At 42.8% G+C, this 21,650-nt stretch overlaps 1 protein-coding gene across 1 annotated transcript in view; it reads right to left on the reverse strand.

The window, feature by feature from the left end:
• xpo4 (exportin 4) overlaps positions 1-21,650 on the reverse strand; it is a 54,322-nt gene that overhangs the window by 14,236 nt on the left and 18,436 nt on the right. The window contains 4 exon segments of the mRNA XM_029638967.2: positions 504-661; positions 3,796-3,908; positions 7,333-7,486; positions 7,632-7,748. Coding sequence (XP_029494827.2) covers positions 504-661; positions 3,796-3,908; positions 7,333-7,486; positions 7,632-7,748 — 542 coding nt within the window.

Consider the following 21,650-nt stretch of genomic DNA (forward strand, 5'->3'; position numbering starts at 1 on the left):
GATTTAAATTGCAAGCAGAGCTGTTCAATCACTGCAGATTGGCCATCCTGCCCACATGGTTTTCCGATGATGCAACTGGAAAAAAGCTCCAGGAATAGGTGATTACGGAGAAAGGAGAGAGGGAGAGAGAGACCCTTACTCACTCCGCCTAGCAAGTCACGAGTTCCGAGCACACAAGTGTGTATGTGTGTTTTATTTATACATTAGAGCAGAGTCCTCTTGATTCAGATAAGAACTACTTTAACGGACAGACGAGTCGATTACACACAAAATCACATTACTCTTTACTCTACCAGCCTCCAGTCCAAATAATCACTTACAATCACACACAGCCCATAATGATCAACATGCAGTACAGATTAATCTACATGTCATCTTAAAACAACTGTCCAAGTTCAAAACTATTTTAGAGCTTCTTGAACACACAGAGGGCAGCAGTGTTTCTAGCCCTGGATTGGGTCTATTGAAACCAACCAGTTAGTCTAAGGTCCTGACAGCCTCACCCATTGATCATGCTGAGAAGCCCCTCCACCAGGTGGGCCAGGTAGGAGACCTGAGCGGTCTCATCAGGGAAGATGGGGCCATGCATGGAGGCCAGCTGGGCCAGGCACTGCAGGGAGTCCTGGGCCATGTCCGAGTCCTCACGGATCTTTCTGTGCACCTGAGGAGACAAGTAGAGAGGGGAGAAGAGGAGAGGGTTGTGTTAAATAGTTGTTTTTAAGCAAGTGATGACATACAGCTATCTCCTCAGAAGAGTTTTTCCTAATGATGATGACAATAATGATGGTGGTTGTGAGACCATGAAGGTAAAATTAGCAGAAACTGGGTTGAAATATTGAAATAATGTATTGTGCATCTCCGACAAAGCAACACACAAACCTGACCAGTGCCAATCATGCCCCATAACACCTGACCAGAACACAAAGTACAGTCACAGCTCTCGGTTTCCATTCAGTTCACGTTAAACCTGACACTTTTCCCAGCTACTTGGGAGTCAAATCACACGGGGTCTGAGGACTGCCACTGATGACCAGAACAATAGACAGAATTTTAAGACCAATTGAAGTGACAGACTCACCGTCTTTTGAAGCGATAAGAACAGAGAATCAATGCTCAAAGCGCTGGTCCCCGAACCCAGACACAGTAACCCTGGATGTCACCACAAACAATCCCAATCGATAACAGACCCCGTCTGAATCTCTGAGGCAGTCTCAACCAAACCCAGAGTGGATCTTCTCAGAAACGGATTGGTAGTCAGAGTCGACTTGTTATTCTCTGTCACAGAGGTTGCATGGTGAATTGGCTGCGTAGACACCGAGCGGTGAGCAGGCTTCAGCTCTACTGTGGAGCAACATGTGTTTTCACTGACAAGCAGCGCAATGTGGACGCTTGGCTCTGAACACTCAGAACGGGCTATTCTCTCAGTCTGCTTTTTCTTGGTTTCTTTTACTGTTATTGTCCCTGCTAGCCCCACAAGTCCAACGCAACCGTTTGCATGCCACCCAACAGCTCCAGAACTCTCCCCACCACTCTCCCTTCTTCCTCTGAGAGACCCTCTCTCAACCTCCCTTTTGTTCTCGCTCTCCCTCTCTTCTCCAGCTGTAGTGGCTGGTCGTCAGCCACGGTGATCCGAGGGCTCTGATGCTAACGTAGCGAAGCACAGCCGAAACACCTCACTGCTGCTGGGTAGTGCTGCTGCTTCCCTCTCCAGAGTGTGAAGTCATTCTCTGGAGGAGAGAAGTGAAGGGGAGGAGAGAGTGAGGGAGGAGAAGGAGAGAAAGCGAGTGCAAGGCCAAAGATTGTGTGCCGCACGCGCTCTAAAAACAGCTGCACCAACGAACATCCGCACAACGCTAGCTATGCCAATCGCCTTGAGTCCGACTATAGTTAGAGACAGGCAGGGGGTAGAGGGTAAATCAAAACAAGACTGGGCACTCCTCTGCGCAGAGAGAATGAGGGAGAGAGAATGAGTCTCCTATTTATAGCAGGAGACAAAGCCTGGTGTCTGTTTCCTCAGGGGATTGGAGGCCTTTCTGTTTTTTTTCCATCAACTGAGCGCTTCCGTCGGATTGTCTCTCTCCTTCTCGCTCTCTCGTTCATTCAGATCCAGTTACTGCCGCCCAGGGTGGAATCAGCCATCGTCAAAACATCATAGGTCCAGCGCTCCAGACGCAACCCTGATTGTGTTTACTGGGCAAACAGAGCTCTAGTGTACTAGACGCTGAGACGTTCTGACTTAAAGCAGACGCAACCCTGGGCAAGAGAAGCAGTGCACACAGACACACTAACAGAACCACAAATTAAAGCCACCCTCTCATCAGTCCAAACCCAATACAAGCCAAAACCAAAGCAAACCACAAACAAAAACAGTAGAAGGCAAAATTACAGCTGGTAGGGAAAATGTTATCTTATCACTAATTTCACTAGGTGTCAAAAGAACAGAGTGGCATATTTCCCTGATCTTCTGCCCCTAGCCAAGTTATCCTCCCTGGCCTAGACCACTGTCTCAGAGTAACTGAGAACGCTCTCACAGTCTACCTCCAACATTGATTTCTTTCAGATATGTTTCTGTTTCCTTCAGTCACTTAACTGGAAGCTTCAACTTCATAATGTAAAGTAGTGGATGTATGTACTTGGAGGGAGACTTCTGACCTTCAACATTCCTTAGACCACTTAGCCTCCAGAGTGAAGTTGTTTAAAGGAAGACTGACACCCACAAAGGAGGGAGATGGACCCCCTTAGGGTCCTTAAGAGGGTGTGTGTGTGTGTGTATGGGGGGGGGTACTGTTAACGGGGCCCCCTAATCCCAGGGTTAGGGTGTAATCCTGCCATCGCTCTCTTTGAACTCTGACCCTGGCAGCGCGTGCCTGGACGTCCCCCTCCCTGGGCCGTCACCCTCACAGCTGAGGATTGAGAAGCAGCAGCTGAGCACCCCAAAACAGCACACACACACACAGACAGACAAAACAAACCGTTGCATACAGACACACACACAGACAGACAAAACAAACTGTTGCACACACAGACACACACACAGACGGACGGACGGACAAACTGTTGCACACACAGACAGACCACACTCTTACATTAACAAACATCTCACTCACCATAAATACCACATTGTTGAGGTAAGAAACACCACAACTCTTGTTAGGCTGCTCAGTGGTCAGACACAATACAAGAGAGATTTTCTGGTCCCAAACCACTCAATGCAAGGAGAGGGGTTTACACACATCCAAAATTCTACAATACAAAATATATATTAAGGTTCCAAACAGCTCAAAACATCTATGGGCTTCTCAACCTTACTCATCCAAAATGATATTTCATGCCAGTTGTAGAAACTGAGCGATGCAGAATAGAGAGAAGTCTCCAGTGATGTGATCTGGAGGAGAAGGGAGCAGTATATAGCAGAAGACTGGGACTTGAAAACACACAGGTGAGAGTAGAGTGGAGCAGTTTTCGGCAGAGGCACACAGAGAGCCTGGATGTTGAGGGAGAGCTGACAGATTTCTTCCACACTTAATCTCGCTCACAACACTAAGCCAGAACGGCAGCTTCTCACACACACACACACACACACACACACACGTTTCACTGCCATATCTAAACGTCACCTAAGAAAAATACTAAATGCTTCACCATAAAATGTCACGTTTCACATGCCTCATTATAAAATACGGTTCAAACCCTCCCTCTCCGTAGTAAGAACCACAAGAGGAGACAATGGTCAAGGATCAGTCAGCAGGACAGAAGGATGTTCTAGCTACATAGAGAGATGAGAGAAATACTCACGGTGAAGAAGAGGTCCATGACACAGGTGTCGAGCAGGGCTTCTCTCCAGGTCTCTGTGGGCTTCAGCATCACGTTCTGGGTGGACTCAAACATGGCGATGTAGTGGCGCCCCAGTGACCCCCAAGTTAAGGCCAACATGGGGAATGCTGACTCTGGCTCACACACACACACACACAAAAGCCCCTGTCACTAGAGCCCTGTCTGTCAGTCACAGTGGAATCTGGTCTGTCTCCCTCCCTCTCTCTCTGCCTGCCATGCTCTCCCTCTCTGCGGTCTGAGTGGCGTGGAAACTTGTGGTTACTCACCCACTAGCTCTCTCATCAAGTCTGCCACTCTCCTCCCTGACTCTGTTGCCCTCTCTCTCACACTCAAGGCTCTCTCTTTCCTTCACTGTGTCTTTTTCTCTCCCTCGCTCTATGCTGAGGCCCAGTGAAGAAACTCCCACAGGAATGCCAGATCAAAGCCAGTCCCCATCACAGGCCAAGCATTCCACTGGGCCGGACCCACAGCCACACACAGCCCCACACACACAGCCCCACACACACACACACAGCCCCACACACACAGCCCCACACACACACACACACACACACAGCCCCACACACACACACACACAGCCCCACACACACACACACAGCCCCACACACACACACACACAGCCCCACACACACACACACACACAGCCCCACACACACACACACACACAGCCCCACACACACACACAGCACACCCCACACACACACACAGCCCCACACACACACACACACACACACACAGCCCCACACACACACACACACACACAGCCCCACACAGACACACACAGCCCCACACACACACACACACACACAGCCCCACACACACACACACACACACAGCCCCACACACACACACACACCCCACACAGCCCCACACACACACACACACACACAGCCCCACACACACACACAGCCCCACACACACACACACACACACACACACAGCCCCACACACACACACAGCCCCACACACACACACAGCCCCACACACACACACAGCCCCACACACACACACAGCCCCACACACACACACAGCCCCCCACACACACGAGACAGGTGCCAGCTTTGTGCTTGAGTGTGTGTGTGTGTGTCCCTCTCCGCACTCCCTCCAGCAGCCTTGGCTTTATGACCTTCTATAAAAAGCCCTGGTCCACCAGAACTCTGAGTGAACCTGAAGAGAGAGAGGTAGAGGGAGAGAAAAAGAGTGTGAAAAGCCTCTTGGGAAGTGTTGGAGACGGGGTATTAACTCCGGGGAAAAACCACTGGAGTTCATATGTGTGAGAGATTTACCTTACTGACAACCATGCATGTACCAAAAACAAAACGAAGATTTTGGGGTATATACTGAAGCAAATTTTAGTCTGGGTACCAGTATGTTTAGCTATCATGCAACTTCTTACCACTCCATGTCACACTAAACAGCCTGGCCATCAATCTTCAAATATGAACATTCATTAATCAGCTTGAGTAGAAGAGGTTTTTGATCCAGATTCAATAACCCTTCAAGCTATAATCAAATCAAAAGGTTATGCAAATTGACTTTCAACCTTCGTCTCTCCCAAGCCCGTACGGGAATTGTAGCGATGAGACAAGATAGTAGCTACTAAAACAATTGGATACCACCAAATTGGGGAGAAAAAAAGGGGGTAAAAATAAAAATAATAAAAAAAGGTTATGCAAATACTGGAACTCTCACTTTTTGTCCTCCACAGAACACATTGGTATTCATTTGGTTACTAGCAACAGTTTGTCCAGACGAAACCATTTGTTCAGACGAAACCAATCTGTCAAAAGTTGCTAGCTTATGTCAAATTTCTCAAACTAAATGCATACCTCAATTCCAACCACAAAACGACTTAGTTGTTTTTAACCTAAAGAAAATACAGCAACTTGAGTCGCTAACAGCTAAATGTTTTTGACTTTGTTATATAATTCTATACCGAACAAAAATATAAATTAAACATGCAACAATTTCAAAGATTTTGCTGAGAGTTAGTTCATAAGGAAATCAGTACATTTAAAAATTCACAAGGCCCTAATCTATGGATTTCACATGACTGAGCATAGGCGCAGCCAAGAAAAAAATCAGAATGAGTTTTTCCCTACAGAAATACTCCTCTAAGTCTATATTTAACTCATCTAGGTATTTTCTGTCCAGATGACTTTTTGGCCATTGTAGATACAGTACATTGGCAGTGGACGTGTTAAGAGTACAAAGCTATGTTAAGGAGTTGGGGGGGGTTTAAGTGATACATCCTCCACTAAGTCTGGCTTCCAGCCCTGTCATGTGAAATAACACTGGAGGAATGCCCCACACCCCCTCCCTCGACCCTGCTCTCCATAATTCCCCCCTCTCCTGCCCGAGTTAGGACAGTCGCCCCCAAGACAGCATAACTCACTGTTTTTGGGTGTATGTGTGTCAAGGTCTCCAGTGGGTCAAGGCGAGGGGCAGGCCTGAAGCCTGAGCAAGACCCCAACCTGACCTCAGGGTTAATGTCAGTGTGGAGACGCGCTGTCGTATTAATGCACAGGGAGCGCGGCTCTGAGGTGACACACGCCATGGCCCAGAGGGGGAGTGCGGCGCGGACAGATGCCACACATGCCGCGGGTTGGTTTGTGAAGGATCGAGCCAGGCTACGGCTGTCAAGCATGCAATTAAGGAGCAGCCCCTTGACACACATGCACACACATTCAAAACACAGAGACATGTCTGATTCACGTGGACAGAAAGCCACACCACTTCACCTTCCCAGGAGTCTTCATAAATCTGTTCTCTGTTCCAACAATCATTCAGACAGCACCCACACTGACTAACTGCCACTTGAAACACACACAAAGAGACACACGAGGGTGTCTGGTATTCCAGACGGACACTCAACAAGCAGTGGGGTTTAAAGAGGCTGGCGGCCCTTGACCCCCTTGCCTGCCCCCCCTTAAAGAGGCCTGGTTATTGGGCTGCTATCTGGTATGGGCAGACACAGACACACAAGGCCTCTTTGAAAGTGATACATAACCCTGGTTGGCAGCGTCGCCACCTCAGATCCATTTAAATACTGAGAGAGGCGGAAGAGAGAGAGGCTGCCAGTCTGAGTAGGATTAACACGCCAATGACACACATATGCGCCCACATGCACGCACAAGACTTAGAACACACCAACACAAACACAGCCAAATATGAGAGCAACAAATGAAAACAATGGTACGACCATATATCACACCCCAAACCTTTTGCACTGAACCCAAGACCCCCGAATGGTCCTATGACAAAAACAAACAAAACCAGCATTTCTGTCCAAACTACTACCCTCCGGTGGGACATTCGGCCCCAAACTTGCAAAGAGACGATTCCGCTCCTAGTGCCGGTTTCGTTCCTTGTTCTCTCTTAACTCATATGGACCCAGAACTTAATTGAGTAGCTGACCAATTATGTAAGACTTCCGTTCTGGGTTAACACAGGTCCTAACCCACTAATGGGAAACACTGCAGACTAGATAAAGGATATGATTGGGCGGCAAGAAGTTCCAGCTGAGGACCTGATTGGCCAGGGCCAGGTATCTCTGGAACACTGAGGACATCTGAGCGTTGAGGTTCTCTCTGCGACTGAACTCCTGCAGCACCTCCATGGTCAACATGAAGATCTGATGAAGGTCATCCTCCTGAACACACACATTAGGACAAAAATACACAAAACTGTCATTGCAAGCAAACAAACACACTCCTACCAAGTCAGAGATAACATAGTGTTCACTTAGAAAGGAACAGAGGATAGAGGAGGAGCAGGAGGAAGAGAAGAGGCCTGACCTGAAAAATGCGTTTGCAGCTGCCATGGAACTCCATGTTGAGGCCGATGTTACTGGTCTTACTGGAGCTGGAGAACTCACTGATGAGGGCCGTCAGGATGGAGCAGGCCAGCGTCTGCTGCAGGTGCACAAACATACACACACAGGTCACACACACCGTCTGATCATATTTCACAATGAGGGTAGCTGACAAAATAGCAGCCAGCTTACTACAGAGGCCTGATCTAAAAGAGAGCCAGGCTTTGAACCCCTCCCTGGCCTCCTGAAACCCTACCTGGCCTCCTGAAGACACAGACTGCCATCTAGTGGAGACAGGAGAGCTCTACTACTGGGAGAGTTCATATCGGGTTGGTGAGACCAGAAATCACAAAGGAAAAGTGGGAAACATCATGGATCTTTAAAGGGCAACCGCACTTCCTGATTTGGCCTCGTTTTTTATGTGGCTGTCTTGTGTGCACACAGATGGGAAAAGTTTGCCAAATTATTTCGCCAATAAGCTTCTGCAACCGTGGCAAAGTTTATTTTTACTTTGGATAGCATATCTCCGGGGCTGGTTAGGGACTGTCAATAAATAAAAATGTAAAATGACACTTTCCTTGTTGCACACCTTTTAGTTCTCATTAAATGCTTTCAATATTTGTATATGAATTTCTTCAATTTATAGTTGGTTTGAGGATTTTAAGTCATTGAAATTTGGAGCTATTAGAATTTTAACATATTGTCATGTACATTATGTAATTTTACTGATGGTCCCCAACCTTGCCCCATAGGGATATCCAAAGCCCATCCGAATTGACCATGGGTATTACGATTGGGTTGCACTAGCTGCACTCCAAATTCATGATTACTTAAGTGCTACCAGCATGTGGACAGGATTGAAACTAACCCAACCTTCATTTACATTTTGATGCAGTCTCACTTTGTTTTGGACAAGACTGACTTTATGATCAAAATGATCCTATTTACACTTTGAAGTCAATTTTGACAGAATAAATGTTTGACTCATATTCTCATTTAGAAAATGGTCTATGGATTTTAGGGGCAGTTGCTCTTTAAAGCCAGAAGCACAGTGAAAATCTACTATCACTATTGGATTTGAGGGAGTGGACTTGTTCACCACCACACACACACACAAAGTATTCAGACCCCTTGACTTTTTTAACATATTGTTACAAGCTTGGCACACCTGTATTTGGGGAGTTTCTCCCATTCTGCTCTGCAGATCCTCTCAAGTTCTGTCAGGTTGGCTATTTTCAGGTCTCTCCAGAGATGTTCCATCGGGCTCAAGTCCGGGCTCTGGCTGGGCCACTCAAGGTCATTCAGAGACTTCTCCCAAAGCCACTCCTGCATTGACTTGGCTGTGTGCTTAGGGTCATTGTCCTGTTGGAAGGTGAACATTTGCCCCAGTCTGAGGTCCTGAGTGCTCTGAAGCAGGTTTTCATTAAGGATCTCTGCACTTTGCTCCATTCATCTTTCCCTCTATCCTTACTAGTCTCCCAGTCCCTGCCGCTGAAAAACATCCACAAAGCATGATGCTGCCACCACCATGCTTACCCCGAAGGGATGATGCCAGGTTTCCTCAAGACGTGATGCTTGGCATTCAGGCCAAAGAGTTCAATCTTGGTTTCATAGGACCAAAGAATCTAGCTTCTCATCGTCTGAGAGTCCTTTATGTTCCTTTTGGCAAACTCCAAGCAGGCTGTCATGTGCCTTTTACTGAGGAGTGGCTTCCGTCTCGCCACTCTACCATAAAGGCCTGATTGGTGGAATGCTGCAGAGATGAATGTCCATCTGGAATGGTTTTCCCATCTCCACAGAGGAACTCTGGAGCTGTGTCAGAGTGACCATCGGGTTCTTGGTCACCTCTCTGACCAAGGCGCTTCTCCTCCGATTGCTCAGTTCGGCCATGCGGCCAGCTCTAGGAAAAGTCTTGGGGTCCACTGTGTTCTTGGGGACTTGCTGCAGACATTTTTTGGTACCCTTCCTCAGATCTGTGCCTCGACACAATCCTGTCTCGGAGCTCTACGGATAATTACTTTGACCTCTTGGCCTGGTTTTTGCTCTGACATGCACTGTCAACTGTGGGACCTTATTGAGACAGGTGTGTGCCTTTCCAAATAAGGTCAAATCAATTGAATTTACCACAGGTGTACTCCAATCAAGTTGTAGAAACATCTGAAGGATGATCGATGGAAACAGGATGCACCGGAGCTCAATTCGAATCTCATAGCAAAAGGGTCTAAATACTTAAGTAAATAAGCTATCAGGTTTTTTTTGTACATTTGCAAAAATGTCTAAACCTGTTTTTGCTTTGTCATTATGGGGTATTGTGCATATGGATTCAATTAAACACTTCATACATTTTAGAATAAGGCTGTAATGAAACAAAATGTGGAAAAGGGGAAGGGGGTCTGAATACTTTCTGAATGCACTGTAGCTATACTTTTTGGGGGCAGCAATTAGACCGAGGTTACAAAACTTTATTTGATATTGGTCACCAATATTTACTTTTCCCAACAGACATAGTCGTGGAGATGGATGGATATACATTCCTGTTAGAGGAAATTATGGTTGAAATGACTAATTATGTATACATTCCAATCAGAACTGACTAGTCCAAATGCTATAATGTACTGTACATATGAATTTTCTCTCTTGCTCCCATTCCCAATTGTATATAATGTAGTCAGGAGTTTAGTAACAATGAAGGTCTGTTCCTTAGTTCATTCATTTGTACAATCTCCAGGTGGCAGGAACGGCCGATCTCCAGACTGTCTAGAAGGCTGATTTATACTGACTGACCTTGACTTCGTGCTGATAACGCGAAGGCTCGAGAGCTAGGGGGCCCCTCTACTTGTGAAATAGATAGAACGTTTAGAAAACGCTGACGTCATTTTCAGTTTATAACCTGTGGAAATATGTGTATGTGGTTAGTACTCTCTTGAATTAAACGCTGTTTACCTGGCTTTTAAGACTGGTCTCGATCTACTTCATGCATAATTAATGAACTTACACTTCATTAATGAACTAGAGCGAGTGCGAATTTGATTTTGGCTATAAAACATATAGGAATTTAGAAATTCCACTAACAATTTGGTCCTTCGATCCCGGATCTAAATACCCCTCCCTGTTATCTGGAGGTAGTACGCTGAAAATCGTGCACGGACGAGTTTTTGACTCGTTTTACTAAAGACCTGACCTCTGAATTGAGGTTAAAATTAAAACAGGCCTGCGTATTATCACGGAGTACAGGAAGGGTGACTAGATACAACGAACAGTGCTTATCCCAGTCGGCAGCAGGTAAAGTAGCCTTTATTCTCGAATTTGGGAGGGATTATTTAGGATATTTATTGATTAAAATGTTATGAAGGAGTTGAATTTGATCAATAATAGGTGCTTGAATATTCTGAACAAATAAAATGGGTTTCTACCGGGGGTATTAACCAAAATCGATAGAAAGGAAGCAGGTCCGAAATTGACCTGTGGTAAGGTGCGCTACCATCAAATAAACTAGAGCTTAATAAAGCCTGGTCTTGCAAGCCAGAAGGTTATTAAGGAGTGATATAGTACGCATTGGAGAATTAGGACGCTTGTTCCGTACAAATAGGATGGCCAATATTTCAAAAGACATACCTAAATAAAGATAAATTAGGCTTGGTGAGAAGGCAGGGTAATTCTAGGCGAACAGAATAATTGAACCTGTACAATGCTGAAATAAATTAATATCAAAAGATAAGTGATTAGTCTAGAGTAGTGAGATTTGAGACATTAACGTTGAAAGTCCCTAAAGGAATATCCTATGGGTGAAATGTGATGTCCGATCAAAAGTCTTCTATAGACGTGGTTCACAGGAGAGGTCAACTTAGTCTAGAGTAGTGAGATTTGAGACATTAACGTTGAAAGTCCCAAAAGGAATATCCTATGGGTGAAATGTGATGTCCGATCAAAAGTCTTCTATGGACGCGGTTCACAGGATGGAAAATACATACTGATTATTTTTAAAGGAACACACACATAGGCAGACAGAAAAGGAAGGATTGTTTAGAAATTCCTCAAAAGAAGTGTCGAAAAACTAGCGGGAGATTACCGTAATACGAGAACAAAGAGAACGGAAGGGAAGCATCCAAAATCTGACTCAGACAAAGAACCTGAATGGAAGCTGATATTTAAAACGCTTCCTTGCTATATCCGTAATTAGGACGATTTTCTGGGAATTCCCGGTGTCGAAGTTTTGGGACTACGGACAATTATAATAATAATGTTGAGAAAAATGGATAAGGTGAGTCAAAAGAAAAATACAAGATGGTTTAATTGTAATCCCGGCCGAGGCGGTTAACTAAAACTGATATTAGAGTGAAATTCACCCATTTGCATGTTTTGCCAGTGTTTGACTAAATATAACTGAACGTTTATTATGTGTTTTAGATTGAATACATGTTGTTAAAAAAGAAGGCATTAAAAATAATGGCGAGACAATTTCAATGTAATACGCTATTTTCCCCAAAATGATCTGGTGGAATAATGTATTGAGATGGGAGTCGTATTTAAATAAATGTATCATAGAAGAGAAAGTCACCTAAAGTTAAATGTAGGGAATAACGGAGAGATACGATACAATTTCGGGCTATCCGGACGTTATAGCTATTTATGAATCGACTGACATATGATAAGTTTAGCATAAAACATGGTACGTTTAAATGTTAGAGTATGGTAAGTTGAGAAGTTGGGTTGGTTATGCTTTGATGATTAGAATTTAAAACTGAACGCAATCTGAATAGGGAATATATATATTTTACAGAGGCAGGCAGATGTGTGATGACATCGCACGTTTAACAACATCGTTCCTCAAATTTAAACCGAGAAAAGGGGTTGTGGCATTTAGAGGAAAAATGCGTGCATTATAGCTTAGAGTTACTTTTCAAAAGCGGCCAGAAGTTCCAGATACATTTTATTTAAAAAAGGAGAAGTATCGTAAAGATGCCACAGATTGCAACGGAAGTGCCAAGCACTAAATGGGCTATATAGTGCAACGCTTTGGATTATAAAATAGGTAAGAATAGTTTAATCGTAAAAAGTTGTGATTGTTTTTCCGAGTATTGATTTCTGGTTAGGTAACGCCTGGGAATTCGAACTAGAAGTTAAAGTATCAACAAACAAAAAAAATAACACTATCTATTTTCTCTGTTTTTCTTTACAGGGAAAAATAATGTCTTATCTTAAAGGGACAGTGCACGTCAATCACAGTGGTTTGAGTGTATGACAGTGGAAAAAATATTGTGGGACGACAATTTGAAGATAGAAAAATAAGTTACATGATACATCAAGAGATTTAAAACAAACGATGTGAAGGGATCATCAGAATTATTGGGTGTCGTTGTAGGAGTAAAAGTTTGGGTTAAGGGGATTTCCCTGTTCCCAGAGACAAGGTATTTTAAAGGTGTACACTCACGTAATGCTTGTATTGGGAATAGAGTTGTAATTAAAATACTAAGTCAAAGACGAGACAGTTACTTAGAGCAAAATGGATTCTAAATGATAACAAAGAGACAATTACGATTTATGCCCATCGAAATGTTTTTATAAAATTAGCGAATTTAGAGATGTTGGTTGGGGTGGTAAATTATAATTCAGGATTTGAACAGATGTGATAAATTAGGTTTGGTTAATCGAACAAGAATTATTTACAATTCATTTAAAGTCTCTACGAATTGGCAGGTTGAGCGCTTGATGATGACGTCACTAGCGAGGCACTTTTGTCGCCAGGGACTGGGGATAACGGAGCAAATTGTATGTCTGTTAGTGTGTGTATTGATGTTTCGAGTAACTTTTCAGAAGTTGATATAAATTACAAAATACATTTTTAACAGTAATTTGAGAGTTGCCAGGATAGTCAGGAAAGATGCTAAAAACTATCAGCTGATACCTAGGTAGGCATCAAGGTTTGTGGCGTTTGTTTGGGTTGAACCATGTTAGGGAGAGAGAGACTGGATGTATGATTCGTAAAACATTGTGGTAATGGATTCCATGGTTGTGATTCCAGGTCTGATTGTTTATGTAACACCAGTGAATTGGAGCACTTTTCAATTGTGTGGAACCATGTTAGGGTATTTAAAGTTTGAAAAGCAACCTCTATAGAAAAACACAACTGCATATGTTTTGGGAAGTAAGCTAGGTTGAATTTGGTTATTCAAACTTTTCCCCTAATACGTAGACAGGCGTGCTTAAGTAGGATTCTTCATTCCGGGACGGATGGAAGTTATCTAAAATAAGTCAATTAAAGGAGCCATGGGAGAATGCGAATGCATATTTATTAAATATCGGGGATTAAATTACGGATTTCTTACACTGAGAAATGTATCGGGTTAATTGTATCTAAGGGTAACATGTTCATTTAAGTAAACATATACATTGACGGTGTTTAAAACTTATGATTAATGATTTTAGTTAAAGGGGAATCATCATTAGGTTTAGTTTATAGTTCACTTTTGAGTTTCTGAATCGGAATTAGCACAGTGAATGCTAGTTAGGAGTGTTGTGTTTTTCTGGGAAAATTTATGAGGCCATAAACGACCACATTAAAACAGGACTGCAAGTATATACACATAAAACCATTGTTAGGGCTATTTTTTTTAGTGCAAAGGTATTTTAAAGAGGCACACTCACATATGGAACATTATGAGTTTTAATTATACAAGTGAATTCTCTTTAAATTTTATGACCTATTGATCTTATCGTGACTGTCTTCTGAGGTCTGATCAGCCTCAGGGGAGAGTCATTTGTATAATGAATGTGGTCATATTGAGTTACTAGTTTTAAGGTAAATTCATTAGAAATGAAGCAGTTGTGGTTGAGGGGTTAGAATTACTGTTTGAACCGCAAATGAGAAAGTGGTTCAGGATTCTGTTTTACAACATTAGCTGTGAAGTTTTTGAATGGGCTATTAATGATTTGGTATTGTAACAGAAAATTTCATATTTATCATTAAGAATAAATAAGAGAAGATAAAAATAGATTAAGCCAATAGGGCAGGGAATTACATAGAAAAATAAGTTGCAGTTTTTAGGGGTGATAAATTACTGTAGATAAGGTATTCCACACTTTGCAACACATATTAAATCCATGTTATTGTCAGATAGAATACTGAGGGTCCCCGAAGGAGAGGGCTTGTTAGTGTAGGAAGGATTTTTAATATGGTTAGCATTTATTAGACCTTGTTTGATTATTATAAGTTTTTAAATAGTATTACATTTAACAGGAATATAGGACATCTGTGATGATTTAGGATTATTGTTAGGATTAAGATAGATTGATTAAAGAAATGTAAGGACTTTAGAGAAAAGCCGCTCATAGACATGTTTTTTTCTAAAAATCAATGATTGTAGATAAAGTCAAACAGTTAGAAGCTTAGTGGAATTTGAGAGATATGAGAGAAAAGGGTTATCGGAATATATATATTTAAGAAAATATGTAAGTAGCACAGATAGTTCTTTAAAGTAGATAAGAAACTTGACAGGGAATTGGTATAGGATTGACATGAATTGACGCCCAAGGGAGAATTGGACATGTGGAAAATTAAAAGGGGCTCCTACATGATGATGTCAGACATAAGGATAATTCACTAAATCTTACCTAAGTCATTGTTTAAGAATAAGGCAAGGTTGTTACCCGGGCAGAGCCAGGTAACAAAGGGGGGATGGGTAAATAGTGTTCTAGAATAGGATGTGACCTACGGGATAATTAACTAATACAATTTTTTTTTAGCTAATAAACAGAACAAATGAGAAACTGTTTGTTAACCAAACCTATATGTCCAAGATTTTATGCACTACAGGTGAACTACAGGTGAAGTCACTCAATCCAGTCCCATAGGCTTGGTGGGGGGACCATACCAAGGACTCCTGGTGACAGCTAGCTGAAAGAGCTACCCGGATTCATATCGCACTGCGGGAGGGTAAGGCACATTGACACTGTCGAACAATAACAGAGTTCGAGAGGAGAACTGGAATTAACAGAATTCTGGGGGCCATCTCTCGAATGAAAAATACCTTACCTGTCCTTTCCTCACTGTTGTTGTTCATAGAAGTGAAGATGTGTCTGGCTCTTGCTAAGCGATGTGTTCTAGGGGAGAGGGTGGGGCTTCACATGGAAGCTGTTCGTCTGAGCTGTCCTATCGTGGGTGACATATTCCTGATACAGCACGTCCTACTCGAGTATGCGGAGAGTGGTAATTTGACCCATGGTTTAGACGATGAGGATTTTGTTCCAAAATAAAAGAGATATCGGTGCAGGTTCCCATATTGATCGTGGACACAGGTCATAGCTCATTGGGAGAGAGGGCTATATGAATCCACTCACCCAGTATGGAAGAAGGTAGAGTAGAGTGGTATAAAGATACACTTAACCCTTTAAATAGAAATGAAGGAGGATCAAGGGTTGTGGTATGGAGATGACCAGGTCTTGGTCGACACCCTAGTACGGTTCTGGGTAGAGGAGTTTGGGCCGGTATGGTAAAGCTGTTCACGAAAGCAGGAATGCCAGATAATGACAGTTGTATCGATTTGCACTATTTAAATCCCCAGGTTCCTCCCTTTACAGTATCCAGAGGAGATTATTACTGTTTGGCCCGGTATAGTACTCATGAAAATATGTGTGAGAAGTTAGTACTTGTAATAGAACAGAGAATGTTACCACTAAAAAGACCCTGTTGGATTTGAGAGGAAGATGGGCCAGGGCTGACATCTGGTGGTTGTGTGGGGGAACAATTTTATTACCCACAGATTGGGTGGGGTCATGTGCGTGGGGATGCCTTTTACACTCATTCAGACACCAGGACATGAAGTTATCTAAACGGGAAAAGAGAAGCACTCCATCTGGGTCATTTGATGACAAGGTACACATTGATAACATTGGGGTTCCAGGGGAAGTGCCAGAGGAGTCAAAGCAAGAAATCAGATCCGAGCAGGATTAGAGTTAAGCATTTCCGGGGCTCTACTCTCACAAGAACGTGGACTGGATTAATTATATTTATGATAATCAACAGCGCTTTAACAGGTATACCAGAGGTGTTATTGAAGGTTTTGTAGAACAGACTGAAGCAACCAGCTGGAAGGCCTGCCAGAATAGAATTGCATTAGATATGTTAATGGCTGAAAAGGGAGAAGTATGCGTGATAATCAGGACCATGTTTGTGCTTACATCCCAAATAACACAGCTCCGGACGAATCAGTGCCCGAAGCCTCAGCTGGTTTGACCACCCTGGCTCACGGGTTGGCAGAAACTCTGGGGTGGATGCTTCTCTGAACTAAATTGGGTTGACAGTGTGTATGGAAAAATGTTGTGTTATGGGCTACCTTCACCTGTGTGACTGTGTTAGTTTTGTACGGACGTGGTTGATTGCGTGTATGTATGAAAGTTATTATTTCCAGGACTCTGGAGTAATCTATGACAATAGATGATGCGGTGTGGGACGATTCCAGGTTCTGACCCGTGGAGGACTGAATGCCTGACTACAGGACAAGTGGACAAATCTGGATCTTTCATCATTGGGGAATTTATGTTTGATGAGACTAGTGTTGAGGATAGAACTAGATTGTACTTTGTTTCAATATTAGACTGTTTTTTTAATAAAGATTGTAACGAAAATCCTGAAAGAAGAGTTATGATTCTGATGTAGGTTTAAAAACAGTTGGAGTTAAGGTTAGATTTGATTAATGATGGGTGAAGAGTCGGATAAACATTTATAATAATGTTGGTTATATGTCTATTCATATAATAATCTGATAAACCTTTATAATAATGTTGGTTCATATTTTTATTTTTTATGTTTGATCAAATTGGATGTAGATTTGAATGTATAATATTTGATCAAAGGGAGGATTGTTAGAGGAAATTATGGTTGAAATGACTAATTATGTATACATTCCAATCAGAACTGACTAGTCCAAATGCTATAATGTACTGTACATATGAATTTTCTCTCTTGCTCCCATTCCCAATTGTATATAATGTAGTCAGGAGTTTAGTAACAATGAAGGTCTGTTCCTTAGTTCATTCGTTTGTACAATCTCCAGGTGGCAGGAACGGCCGATCTCCAGACTGTCTAGAATGCTGATTTATACTGACTGACCTTGACTTCGTGCTGATAACGCGAAGGCTCGAGAGCTAGGGGGCCCCTCTACTTGTGAAATAGATAGAACGTTTAGAAAACGCTGACGTCATTTTCAGTTTATAACCTGTGGAAATATGTGTATGTGGTTAGTACTCTCTTGAATTAAACGCTGTTTACCTGGCTTTTAAGACTGGTCTCGATCTACTTCATGCATAATTAATGAACTTACACTTCATTAATGAACTAGAGCGAGTGCGAATTTGATTTTGGCTATAAAACATATAGGAATTTAGAAATTCCACTAACAATTCCTAAACACAATGATGTGATAGCACAGACGACCCTAAATGGCGTCAGTTTGTCACAGGTCCACAGCATATGTAATAGGGTTCCTTTTTGTTTTTTAAAATCTCCAACAGAGATATGACATTTCTGGGTGCATTACATGCATTCTGTCAGGAATGTAGTAAATACTATGGATTACCTTCCGTTGCAATCATTTATTTCTAAGGTCGTAGGATCAAATATGAAAATGTTCCAAGCTTTTTCCCTGCACTTTCACCTTGCTCAACATATTGTTTCGATTTCAGGGCAGCAGTCTCTGCAGAGCAGGTGTTGATTAAATTATATTCAAGCTTCAAGTGTTCAACTGTTGATAGGTGTCAACATGTCTAAGCTGTGTTTTCTATCTAAGGCGTTGATTTTCTGTTCTTGTATTTCACATTTTTATTGGTTCTTTATCTTATATGAAGAGTAAGACATAATACATCCTTTCAAATATGCTTTAAGAGCTTCCCAGACAAGTTGTGCATACTTTATTATCTTGATTATCTTGATTATTACTTTATTATCTACATTTATTTTCTATTTTATGTATTTCCAAAACATGTCTCTGTGTATTGAGATATGAGGTAAACTCCTCATCTCAAATCAAATGTTGTCACATGCGCTGAATAAAACAGGTGTAGAATTCACTGAAATGCTTACTTGCGAGCCCTTTCGCAATGCAGAGTTACAAAATTAAGAAAAAGATCAACCAAAAATCAATAACGAGACTATTTACAAGGAGTACCGGTACCGAGTCAATGTGCAGGGTGACAATGTAGTTGAGGTACATGTAGGTAGAAGTAAAAGTGACTAGGCAATCAGGATAAACAGCGTAGTAGCAGCGGATGTGAAGAGTTTGAAAGAGTGTGTCTATGTGTCTATGTGTGTGTGTGTGAGTGAATGTCGTCTGTGCGTTAGAGTGTCAGTGTAGTGTGTGAGTATGTACATTTGAAGTCGGAAGTTTACATACACTTAGATGGGAGTCATTAAACCACTCCACAAATGTCTTGTTAACAAACATATTGTTTTGGCAAGTCGGTTAGGACATCTACTTTGTGCATGACACAAGTAATATTTTACAGACAGATTATTTCACTTATAATTCACTGTATCAATTCCAGTGGGTCAGAAGTTAACATACACTAAATTGACTGTGCCTTTAAACAGCTTGGGAAATTCCAGAAAATGATGTCATTGCTTTAGAAGCTTCTGATTGACATCATTGAGTCAATTGGAGGTGTACCTGTGGATGTATTTCTGTGGATGTATTTCAAGGCCTACCTTCAAACTCAGTGCCTCTTTGCTTGACATCATGGGGGGGAAGGAGAAAAAAAAAAGAAAAAAAAAGAATCGACCACGTTCATCTGTACAAACAATAGTACGCAAATATAAACATCATGGGACCAGGCAGCCGTCATACTGCTCAGGAATGAGACGCGTTCTTTGGTGTGAAAAGTGCAAATCAATCCCAGAACAAGAGTAAAGGACCTTGTGAAGATGCTGGAGGAAACCGGTAAAAAAGTATCTATATCCACAGTAAATCGAGTCCTATATCGACATAACCTGAAAGGCCGCTCAGCAAGGAAGAAGCCACTGCTCCAAAACCGCCATAAAAAAAGCCAGACTACGGTTTGCAACTGCACATGGGGACAAAGATCGTACTTTTTGGAGAAATGTCCTTTGGTCTGATGAAACAAAAATAGAACTCTTTGGCCATAACGACCATCGTTATGTTTGGAGGAAAAAGGGGGATGCTTGCAAGCCGAAGAACACCATCCCAACCGTGAAGCGTGGGGTGGCAGCATCATGTGGTGGGGGTGCTTTGCTGCAGGAGGGACTGGTGCACTTCACAAAATAGATGGCATCATGAGGGGGGAAATTATATGGATATATTGAAGCAACATCAAGACATCAGTCAAGAAGTTAAAGCTTGGACCAAATGGGTCTTCCAAATGGACAATGACCCCAAACATACTTCCAAAGTTGTGGCAAAATGACTTAAGGACAACAAAGTCAAGCTATTGGAGTGGCCATCAAAAAGCCCTGACCTCAATCCTATAAAAACGAATTGTGGGAAGAACTGAAAAAGTGTGTGCGAGCAAGGAGGCCTACAAACCTGACTCAGTTACACCAGCTCTGTCAGGAGGAATGGGCCAACATTCACCCAACTTATTGTGGGAAGCTTGTGGAAGGCTACCAGAAACATTTGACCCTAGTTAAACAATTTAAAAGCAAAGCTACCAAATACTCATTGAGTGTATATGTAAACTTCTTACCCACTGGGAATGTGATGAAAAAAATAAAAGCTGAAATAAATCACTCCCCACTATTATTCTGACATTTCACATTCTTAAAATAAAGTGGTGATCATAACTGACCTAAAACAGGGAATTTTTACTAGGATTAAATGTCAGGAATAGTGAAAACTGAGTTTAAAATGTATTTGGCTAAGGTGTATGTAAACTTCCAACTTCAACTGTAGGTAGAGTCCAGTGAGTGTGCATAGAGCCATTGCAAATAAAAAGCGTGTCAATACAAATAGTCAGGGCTGCCAATTGATTTACTGTTCAGCAGTCTTATGGCTTGGGTGTGGAAGCTGTTCAGGAGCCATTTGGTCCCCAGACTTCGCGCTCCGGTACTGCTTGCCGTGTGGTAGAGAAAAACAGCCTGAGATTTTGATGGCTGGAGTCTTTGACAATCTTTAGGGCCTTCCGCTGACGTCGCCTGGTATAGAGGTCCTGGACGGCGGGGAGCTCGACCTGTATGCACTACCTTCTGTAATGCCTTCCTGTCGGATTCCAAGCAGTTACCATAGCATGCGGTGATGCAGCCAGTCAAGATGCTCTCAATGATGTAGCTGTATCACTTTTTGAGGATCTGTGGGCCCATACCAAATCTTTTCAGCCTCCTGAGGGGGATGAGGCATTGTTGTGCCCCCTTCACGACTGTGCTGGTATGTTCGGAACATGATAGGTCCTTGGTGATGTGGACACAGAGGAACTTGAAGCTCTCAACCCTCTCCTCTCCTGCCCCGTTGATGTGAATGAGGGCATGCTCGGCCCGCCATTTCCTGTAGTCCACGTTCAGCTACTTTGTCTGGCTGATGTTTAGGGAGAGATTGTTGTCCTGGCACCACACTGCCAAGTCTCTAACCTGCTCCCTATAGGCGGTCTCATCTTCGTCTGTGATCAGGCCTACCACCGTTATGTCTTTGAAAAACTTAATGGGACGGCAGGGTAGCCTAGTGGTTAGAGCGTTGGAAGGTTGCAAGTTCAAATCCCCGAGCTGACAAGGTACAAATCTGTCATTCTGCCCCTGAACAGGCAGTTACACCCACTGTTCCTAGGCCGTCATTGAAAATAAGAATTTGTTCTTAACTGACTTGCCTAGTTAAATAAAGGTTTATAAAAATAAAAAAAAATGGTGATGGAGTTGTGTGCTACCACACAGTCGTGGGTGAACAGGGAGTACAGGAGGGGACTAAGCACGCACCCCCGAGGGTCCCCCGTGTTTAGGGTCAGCGGTGTGGATTTCTTGTTGCCTACTCTCACCACTTGGGGGCAGCCAGTCAGGAAGTCTCCTGGA

The sequence above is a fragment of the Oncorhynchus nerka genome, linkage group LG3, assembly GCF_034236695.1.
Source record: "Oncorhynchus nerka isolate Pitt River linkage group LG3, Oner_Uvic_2.0, whole genome shotgun sequence".
NCBI lineage: Eukaryota > Metazoa > Chordata > Actinopteri > Salmoniformes > Salmonidae > Oncorhynchus > Oncorhynchus nerka.